This window comes from Scophthalmus maximus, chromosome 4 (genome assembly GCF_022379125.1).
Source record: "Scophthalmus maximus strain ysfricsl-2021 chromosome 4, ASM2237912v1, whole genome shotgun sequence".
Classification (NCBI taxonomy): Eukaryota; Metazoa; Chordata; class Actinopteri; order Pleuronectiformes; family Scophthalmidae; genus Scophthalmus; species Scophthalmus maximus.
In genome coordinates, this window is record NC_061518.1 from 21,753,006 (window position 1) to 21,763,061 (window position 10,056).

Consider the following 10,056-nt stretch of genomic DNA (forward strand, 5'->3'; position numbering starts at 1 on the left):
GAGCTCGATAGTCTGACCCTTTTTCACTTTGATTGAATTTTTTATACACAAACAGCAACGTGAACAAAATGATCATTAAAAACTTTTATTTTTATTTTTTATTTGTGTGGCTGAATAAAGGAAGCTTTATCACATGTCCTCACATTACATACAATCATCAATACATTAGAGATAGAAATACAAAACTGTGTAGCTTACTTATATGGTCCAAAAAAAATCACTGGAACTCTTTTGGTGTCCTGATGAATTATACGGATGCACAGAAGATGTCACCTCAAATATGTACAAACGCTAGGCATGATACAAAAACTTGATATACACACAAAATCACATTCTGGGATACAAATATATCGTCAGTGGCACAGTTTTAATGGAATAAAAATATATATATTAGCTTATGAGAATAAATGGTATCATAAGGTATGTTTTGTGTCACAGAAAAAATAGGTTGCATCGGCCTAAATGTTAATGCCTATCCAGGAAAAACATTGTTTGTCCCAAAGTTGAAAAGAAAAACTGTGAGTTTTACAACTTCTGAATGGGAGCAGTCTAGATTGCCGGATAAAACAGCAGAAGAACCATGTTTCTCCTTTTACTTCACTGAGAAGCATCCACCATGTGCAGGAACATCTCTTAGAAAACCAAAAGCATGACAGACATCTCTGCCACTCTGCAACAAGCACATTTCACTTATTCGCTTCATTGCCATGAGCTCTGAATTTCAAATCTGGCACCCAGTGCCTTACATTCAGAGGGAGATCCTTCTTCCACTGACTCTCAATCTGACTGTGACCTTTACAATGCTAAAGTCAATTTATACCACCCGCTGAGTCATATATTGTACACGGTGATCAACTTCACTGCTCATTCCTCGCTCGCATCATGGCTCTCAGGTGGCAGCGTTTGTGCTTCATTGTGAGACCGTATTCCGGTGTCATGTCCAGCGGCTCCCCCGGCCTCGTGTTGAAGTGCAGCTTCTGGATAATGATTGCCAAGAAGAGGTAGACTTCATTCCGTGCAATGACCTCGCCAATGCAGCGCCGCTTTCCCATGCCAAAAGCCATCACCTTCTCCCCTTCAATCTTGTTGAGCTCGGTGCCATCAGAACTCAGGAACCGGTCTGGGTTGAACAAAGATGGATCTTTCCACAGCTCACTGGAAAGTGCGGCAGATGAAGAGAAGAGGTCATGAAAAAAGTTGAATACATATGCTCAAAAGAATGATTATTCAGATGTTTATTTTTTTGTTTCAGCCAAGACAATTTGGGTGCGAAAAGTAAATCAAGGCTGCTACGTGTTATCCTGAACAAGTTAACAACTCACTCATGAGCAAGGCATGTAACCTCCCTCTGCCTCAGCAGATCTCTCACATTTTAATTTATGTAACAAAAATAACTTACGGATCATGGTTGATCTGCCACTGATTGATGAAGACACATGTGTCCTTTGGAATGAAGTAGCCATTCAGAGATGTGTCTTTAGAGGTGCTGAAAAAAAGAAGACACAAGTGTGAATATATTGTAAACTTGTATTTAAAAGTTTAGACATTGTTGAGTGAGTCTTGTGTGGTTCAATGAGAGCATGTCATTATAACGTGTCATTTTCAAATGCACCTGTGGTGCTCTAAGGCATCTGAAAGAGATGAACCTCACCAGTGTGGAATAGTGAAGGGCAGGAATGAAGAGTGGCGAAAGATCTCCAGGATGAAGGCCTCCAGGAATGGTAAGTTGGGTTTATCAGAGAGAAGAGGAGAGCGATCCAGGCCCACCTTGTCCTCTGAAAAAATAAAATCAGTCCATTAAATATTAGCTCGGGATGAGGGCAGAGGCTATAGTCCAATCTTGCAATGATTTTTTAACCCTGTAGCAACACAAGAAAGAAAATCAAAGCAGCTATCTTGTGTAAAACAGCTGTACTTACTTAGTTCTTGATAAAGCCTCTCCTGTATCTCTGGGTAAGCCACTAAGTACATCACCGACCATGACAGGGCAGTGGAGATGGTGTCGAAACCTAGATAGAGAAACGTAAGCTCTGTTAGGTCTTCTTTTTTTGTATTTATTTATGCAGAGGTCACTATGATAAGATCATTCAACATATAGACCTACCAGCACCGAACAGGTCATTGACAATTCCTACAATCTTCTCATCTGACATCTGGATATTGGAGTTCTCATCCAGCTTCCTGTCCTCACAGTGATCAATGAGGGAGTCTGTGATGTCGCGGATGTTGTCCTGAAAGAAGAAGATAGGACAGCGTCAATAAAGCTTGAATACACAGTGACTGAAAGAGGAAACAATTGACTAGACTGGATAAGATTCCATGAATGTTATACTGCGTGGTGTACCTTGTCAAAGGTGGAATAGTGCTCGGTGACGATCTTTTGCACAAAATTGTTGAAGCGGGCATTGATGCTCACAAACTTCTTCATTGTTGTGCTGGGCAGGAATTGAAGAACGGGAATGAAGTCTGCAGGGTTGCCGCTGCCCACCACCTGGCCAAACTCATCACTGAGGTTCACCAAGCTGAGCAGCTCCTCGTCGTTGTGGTCGTAGCGTCGACCAAAGCACATTCCACAGATCACGTTAGCCACAGACACAACAATGTAGCGGAAGGGGTCGAAGCTGCCGTCGGCCTTCATGACAGTGTTGAGCTGTCTGATCAGATACTCTCCCTCTTTGCAGACGTGTTCCTCCAGAACGCAGGAGTACTCTGGAGTTGTGCCCTCCAGCGTGGAGAAGGAGCGGAGGGCACTGTAGGCCAGCTTTCTTCGGGCACGCCACACGCCGGCCTGGTCTGTGCTGAAGGCCAGACTCTTGCCATCGTTGATGAAGCGGAAGCTGTACAGGTCAGGTCTGCCTGCAAACTCCTCCCCTTGCTTGATGAGAGCCTGTCGTACCATGTCACTGCCACTCAGCACAACCACGGGACGCATGCCGATCTGGATCTGGAAGACATGGCCATATCGCTTGCTCATGGCAGTGAGACTCAGGTAGGGTTTGCTGCCCACCTCCAGCACATTTCCGATGATAGGCAAGGGATTTGGTCCAGGGAGCCGACGGAGCCCTTCAGGAATCACAGTGTGGAACGACTTGAGAATCAGGTAGACCAGACACAGCGTTGTCATAGCCACCAAACTCTCGGATACCGACACCGATCCAATGAATGGCAGTATCATTAGCACCATAATGACGACTCTTTTTTTTTTCCCCCCTGGCTTCTTCACAATCTGGAAATTAAAAAGGTGGGGCATTAGAGTAGTGAAGACAGGGAGGAGAAGAGTTGTTGTGCAACATGTTGACTACATGCAAGTTAGAAGTAGAGTAACCAAAGCACCACCAAAACATTTGTTTGTTATTAACCTGAATCAACGTGCTCACATGCAACACTTTTTTTAAATTTAAAGGTGACGGTCTATGCAAAGTGGAAGACTATTTAAGGTTCATTATCACCAAACAGGGACTCACAGAAAACAAAAGAATAAAAAACAACCATTAAAAAAAACAAACAAGCTTAACGAAAGTCCCAACTGCAAACACCAAACATGTGCTTAAAAAACCCCCCCACCACTCTCGCAAAAAAATGAATCTCAGCTGTGCACTTCTGCTCTTATCTCTGACGTTATGAATCAGCCTGTCTCCGTGTGCGTGTGCCGGGCTTACCTGAGGGGAGAGGAGCAGTGAAGTGATCCCGGGAGTACTTCTCAAAATTGCATGAATAGTTCAGTTGACTTATGGTCCGAGTTTACTCTCCTGATGTCCCCAAAACAGAGAATGAGCTCTGACTTTATAGTGCGCTCCGCAGCTCCATTGGCTGCGGCGCATGACGTAACCTCCCTCTGCCTCTCTCGCTCCCTCTCTCTGTCTGTCATGAATGAACTTTAGTGCAGCGAAAAGGTGTGTGTGTGTGTGTGTGCGTGCGTGTGCGTGCGTGCATGTGCTTGTGTGTGTGTGTGTGTGTGTGTGTGTGTGAGAGAGGGTTTACACAGTGTGAAACTATCATTTCTACGAAGGATGTGTGCTATGTTTCACAGTTGCTGGCATAAAGTTGGAAAGCGACTTAACAGCTCTGCGGTTTATGTTTCATGTTTTATGGACAGATAAGACATAATAACCGTCATTGGCAAGTATAACTTCCACCACTGTAAAACAGTTTGTAATCTGTGATAGCAGTATTCACTTTGATGTCCTGCAGGGATTTGCGATGCACGTGGCTTCTGTGTTTTTTTTTGCGGCCATAATGTAAATGATACATGTATTCGTTGACCTCATCTGTGTGTGTGTGTGTGTGTGTGGGGGGGGGGGGGGGGGGGGGGGGGGTGTTCTCATGCAAAGTTCATTCTTCCGTCTACCTTTCTCATCAAATGATCAAATGGGCAATCGGTGTCTCGTGTGTTGCACATCACGTCCCCATATCCACTAACGATCAAGAGCCTTGTTGATCATTCTGTGGATGAAAGCAGAATCGCTTGATGAGGTGATGGTGCGGGAGTGTGATTTTTAAACGGGCTCGATTTCATTACAATTAAATATTAAAGCTGTTTCACTGGTCACCTCCGGAGTCCGGAGTTCTGCATGGGCAAAATAAACTACACTAACTCCAAATCCTGTCAATATAAGAGCATTGCGCATCGCCAGGAACAAGAACAAGGGAGAGCATATTCGACAGAACCTAATCCACCACAACGCACCATCTCTAAGCCTCTATCAGGACTCCCATTGGATCTCAGTCCACAGCAGAAATCAAAGGTTCGGTGTGGAAACGGGGAGATTAAGACAATTTGCCATGGCAGCCACCCAGGCAGGTTTAAGTCCTGGTCAAACAGTCGAATGCCATTGCGTGCTTCTACCTGCTCGATCTCCACTGGAGTTAAAGATTGACCAGTTGCGTGAGAGCGCGGTGATCAAACCCTCGCCTCCCCTTTGAGGAGGATGCTGGGGGGGGGGGGGGGGGGGGGGGGGTTATGAGTTCATTGCCGTTCCCCTTTGTCCATGTTTCCAACTTGTATACCCAGAGAACACTTTCCGAGTATTAACAGCACCGCCTCACGTAAGTAAACTTTGTGCCATGGCCCCGAGCCATGCACTGGGATTTCTGATCATTTTATTAGGTACACGAACCTTCTTGGAATTCGACATCAACACATTTCCCAGGGCGAGCATACAAATCCAGTCATTAAGTCATTTCCCAATAATAAAAAAAAAGGAAAAGTCAGTATTTTTGTCTTTAGCCCTGAAAAATCAGCATCACGTTGAATTAAAACAATAAATAAATGAAACGGGATTGATTCATCAAAAAACAAACAAACAAACAAACAATTAAAAAATCTTAAAGCTCCCACTTCACTCCACGTCTGTCAAACCACTCTCGTCTTGTGGCGACTTGACAACACATGGGGCACAGTCGGGCCCCGGGATTGTGCAACCGAATCTGTGATCTGTTCCAGATTCAGTGACGGTCAGGAAGAGACTGATGGCTCTAAAAACAGAATTACACGCTGCACTCTGGCCACAACTTTCACAGACATGAACGTGTGCTACTGTGGGGTTATGGTGAGAGAAGCCATGACCCCCAAAGTCGGCTACCCTCATACATATATATATATATATACATATACATATATATATATATATATATATATATATATATATATATATATATATATATATATATATATATATATATATATATATATACACACATATACATATATATATATATATACACATATATATACATATATATTTATAAATATATATATAATATATATAATATAATATATATCCCTGCTTCTTTAATCTACATTGTTTTCTCTTCTTTTGATTTGTCCATGATCACAAGCTTTCAGGTGTAAGGCACGTTTCTCATCAGACTTTTAAACACATTTTCAACAACAAAAAGTTTTTGGTGTTAATACCCTTTGTTAGATTAATGATTTAAAAGTTTTTTATAGTCCTATGAAGTTTAAAGAATGATTTTTTTTCTCTCTCCTTTGCAGTCACTCATTATAATTTACACAGCAGCGCCCATGCTCTGACAATGTGTCAGCTTTCTGTCATCCGGAGATTTATTTTTTAAAAGAAGTCCCTTTAGCTTTTTTGTTTTGACTGGACTTGGACATAGAAGTTGTTACTGAGAGTTACATGATACATTTTTGAATTCTGAAATACTGTTCAGACCACAGCCAATGGATGGGAGAACAATCAGCAGGCCAATGGCAACCCAATTGTGTGTCAGCCATTCTCTATCACTCAGTATCTTAAAAAATATATATCATATTTTCGAATAAATAGTTGACATAACGTTAAATATCCATGCACAGTAAAACCAAAAAAACATGAACCGTGGCCCATATTCTGCCATTTCTCACTTGAATGGTGGTATTGATAGTCATTTGATGTAAACAATTATTTAAACTTCGAAAAACATGGAACAGGTGCTATGAGACAGAGCTTCAATTGTGCATTTTAATTTTCGAATTCTTAGTGGCACATGGAGGAACCAGAATCATCCTGGATGGTGTCTCCTGAAATCATAAAGAAAACTGCGTCACAGCCTTAACTTGAAATACACCCATAGATGCCCTGACAGTGTCGGTGCAGAGCTCACAAGAGCCTGATTTATTATCAATAAAATCCCCTTTTAACATATTCTGCTCTTCGCAGCCTTTAGGGTGATGCGTATTCAGGACGTGTGTTTGCCTTCTGTGAGGGAATTATTTATTTGTTTTATCCACAACAGCAAGTTCCAAAATCAGATACTTATTTTGCTGTTGTTGTTTTTTGCAATAGCCCTTTAGTGTTAAATGGTCTGTCAGCACATTATTGGTTCCTCGTTATTGGACCTCTGATTACAAATAAATTGCATTCAGCCACAAACTGGAAGGTCTGTGTTCAGAAATGCGTAACTGGCAGATACTGTCTTTTACGGCAACTCGACGAAGTCTCCCACACAAGTAAAGCCACGGTGTCAGGAGAAGTTTGAAAAATAAAAAAAGGACAACTCCGGCAAGTAAAAGTTCAGGTTCAGTTCTGTTGCGCGTCATGCGCGCGGCTCTGCGCTGCCCGGATCCTCCCGGACCGTGCGTCGTCTCTCCGGGGACTCTCGCAGCGCGCCGCGGCGCTGCGCCTCTGGCGCTGCAGGTTGCGTGAGAAGCGGAGCTGCCGTCCGGAGGGGAGGGTCTCGGTCTCCTGGACAATCCTAAATCTGCTCGGTCAAGTCACGCGAAGGCAGCAGCCTCTGGAAAAGACACAAGGGTCTTAAACTTTGCAGAACAAAGAGCGCAGGACGCGAGAGCCCCCCCCCCCCCACACTGCTTGGGCACGAAGGTGCACATATTTGCGCGCTATAGCTTCTGTAAATGCGCGGATCTTGGGGCTTTGGAGTCATGCAATCTGCCACTCAGGCTTCATTCTTTGCAGTCATGCAACACGGTGGGGCCGGACTGAGCAGCCACACAGGCGAGAACCCACCAAACGGCAAAACAAGTTACAAAACTGGAACTTATAGAACAAGGTGAACTATAGTCGCCCTTCCTCTCACGCAGCAGGGGGTCCCACAGTGGAGCCTGGGAGAGGGTGCAGAGTCAAATCAACAATATTGTTTTCCTTTTAATTCTCCTCAGTATAAGTTGTCTTATAGTTTTAATGTCATTGTCTTCGATACAAGTTGTCAGGACACTGGCGACTGACACCGCCAATGCCTGCGTTTTCTGAGCTGTTGTTTCTCGCTCTCTGCTTAAAAAACTTTTTTCCCTCCCTGAGAATCCTATTACGGGAAACAAAGCTCAGCTCTAATGCGTTTAATAGGCTATCAGAGATGTAATATTTAGGCTGGGGCTCAGAGATTATTATTACTTTGGATTGAATGCCTTGTTTCTCTCGTTTGTGTGTCATATTTCAGCTGCAACGATGTGACACATTGCCATTGACACATACGCGTAAAATACTATCTGTGGGGTTCTGTGCCTGTGTCTTTGCCCTCTGTGTGACACCCTGTTGTTCCGGTAGGTCAGTAGGCAAAGGGAAGCTCGTGTTACACATATATGAATGAACTGTGCGTCATTTGGTAGTACAGACCAAACGGTAGTGCACTGCAATGAACTGTGTAAACCTGAAATCTACAGCGACCCCTTCTAAATAAATACCTGTACTTCTGATCCACATTGTTCAGTTTATTGCATTTTTTTTGGGGGGGGGGGTTGTCTGTGCTTGTGTGTGTGTGTGTGTGTGTGTGTGTGTGTGTGTGTGTGTGATTGTGCTCCCCAGGGATGAACCTGAACCTGATTAAAGATGAGCGTGTCCGTGGTCGTGTGTGTGGACCGCCCGAGGTGAGAGCTGGCTGCATTCTCGGTGAGCGCTCAGGCTGCAGGAGCGTGTGTGTCAGATCACAACAGGTGAGCAGCATTTCGCAGCTTGAGACGCAGCAACTGTTAATGTCACACAACGGGCTGAAAACTGCACCTCACCTTTCATATTCACATTCTGGGCATTTGGCAATTAGTCCTCATGGTTAAGCCGGAGTCAATTTCAAGAAATCAAACCTGAACCAAAAAGAAACGCAGGTCAAAGAATAGAAAGAAAAAAAAAAAATCCAATCTGAAGTGACAGGTGGCTAAGGAGGAAGGATGTGGAAGCTCGGATGTGAGTCAGTGGGGAGAGTCTCTGGTGAAGTAGTATACTAACTTCTTAAAACGATTAAAGAGATTATAGGCTCCTGCAGGAGGCGAAGAGCAGTGCTACTGCACAGAGGCAAATCCGTGTGTGGAGCCGACCACAGGAGGAGCTGGACACCGGCCATGGGGAGTGTTTGCTGTTTGCTCTATAGCTCTATGACCATTTCACTGAACTGAGGAGGAGAGAAAAAAACGGGGGGGGGGGGGGGGGGGTGTTTTTGCCCAGAGCCATATACCTCTTAAGGAAATTCTTGGACATAAAAGCAGGTGTAATGACTGTGAAGGTTGTTAGTTTCTACTCACGCTAAGGTTGTCACGCACACACCTTCAGAGCAGGTGTGTGTACCTCCGCTTGAGTGTTCGAATGTCTCTCTCTTCGCATACCGCTGCTGTCCGACGCTTTGTGTTTCCTTCTTTGTGATAGTTCATCATCCTGAGGTACAATGAATAGAAGTTTATTGTTTCCATGAAGCCACAAAATATTTTCAAAATGTATAAGAGTAAATGACTGAATAAAAGCATGTAATGTATAATGCCTCAACAAAAGAAAATTCAAAAAGATGTAGATTGTATTTTGCTGCATTTTACATAGTTAGTGTTGCTTTAGTGTTCATACTCATATCAGTACTTTTGATGGAGCTTTTGAAAGTAAAACAAACAGAGATCAAGACTGAAATAGATTAGGATGTCATCCTGAGCCTGCTCAACAAAGAAGACACTTGCTTTAGGGCTTTAGGTCAAACATTGATTACCACATCAACTCCTTCTTGACCGAACAGCCACCACATTGAAATGTTATAGACCATGACCTACTGCCTTTACCTGATCCAGGACTGATGTGCTATGGGCTTCAAGGGAGTGGGGGAAAAACAAAATAGTAAATTCCCCCGATTCTAACTATCAAGCTCTTTGTCCATAAATATCCCACAATGCAACTCAGTATAAACCTCCCCGCCTCACCTGCTGGGCTATTTGTCCAAAAGTTTGGAGAGCTCCCTCCAGAGTCACAGAGAGACCCTATTGAGGCTCCATCTACTAATGCATCAATTGTAAAATTAAAAGTACATACAGTTGGTTGAGAACAATGGCTTGACCAGAAGGACGGCGCTGAACGGGCTCCTGCCCTTGCGTGTGCCCAATCGAGCCAACCTTAACAGGATTATTTTGGACTGCAGGTCATGACACCTCATATGAATGTTGCCTATGACCTAATACAAACGTACAGAAGATCCAATTCACGGCATTATGGGGAAAAAATATGGAGAGTATGGAGATAAAATGAGTATGACTGTGTCTGTGTTATCTCTCGCTCTGCTAAACTGCATGTGGTGCTCTCTCATACACATTTTTATGTTGATCTGTTGCATGCAATATTGTCATAGGAT

General features: G+C 43.6%; 1 protein-coding gene across 1 annotated transcript; it reads right to left on the bottom strand.

Moving 5' to 3' along the window:
* Nucleotides 1-69: 69 nt before the first annotated feature.
* Nucleotides 70-3,817, bottom strand: LOC118302248 (cytochrome P450 1A1). The gene is made up of 7 exons (XM_035628259.2): nt 3,660-3,817; nt 2,345-3,226; nt 2,105-2,231; nt 1,920-2,009; nt 1,652-1,775; nt 1,400-1,486; nt 70-1,155 (listed from the first exon to the last, which is right to left on the bottom strand). The coding sequence occupies exons 2-7, from the start codon at nt 3,182-3,184 to the stop codon at nt 858-860; spliced, it is 1,566 nt and encodes a 521-aa protein (XP_035484152.1). The 5' UTR covers nt 3,185-3,226; nt 3,660-3,817; the 3' UTR covers nt 70-857.
* Nucleotides 3,818-10,056: the final 6,239 nt, after the last annotated feature.

Excerpts from the sequence above, each read along its gene's own strand:
- LOC118302248 (XM_035628259.2), bottom strand. The coding sequence starts at position 3,184 with ATGGTGCTAATGATACTGCCATTCATTGGATCGGTGTCGGTATCCGAG. Across the intron at positions 2,232-2,344 it reads ACTATTCCACCTTTGACAAG|GACAACATCCGCGACATCAC; the intron begins GTACACCACGCA and ends TTCTTCTTTCAG. Across the intron at positions 1,156-1,399 it reads TGGCAGATCAACCATGATCC|TGAGCTGTGGAAAGATCCAT; the intron begins GTAAGTTATTTT and ends CGCACTTTCCAG.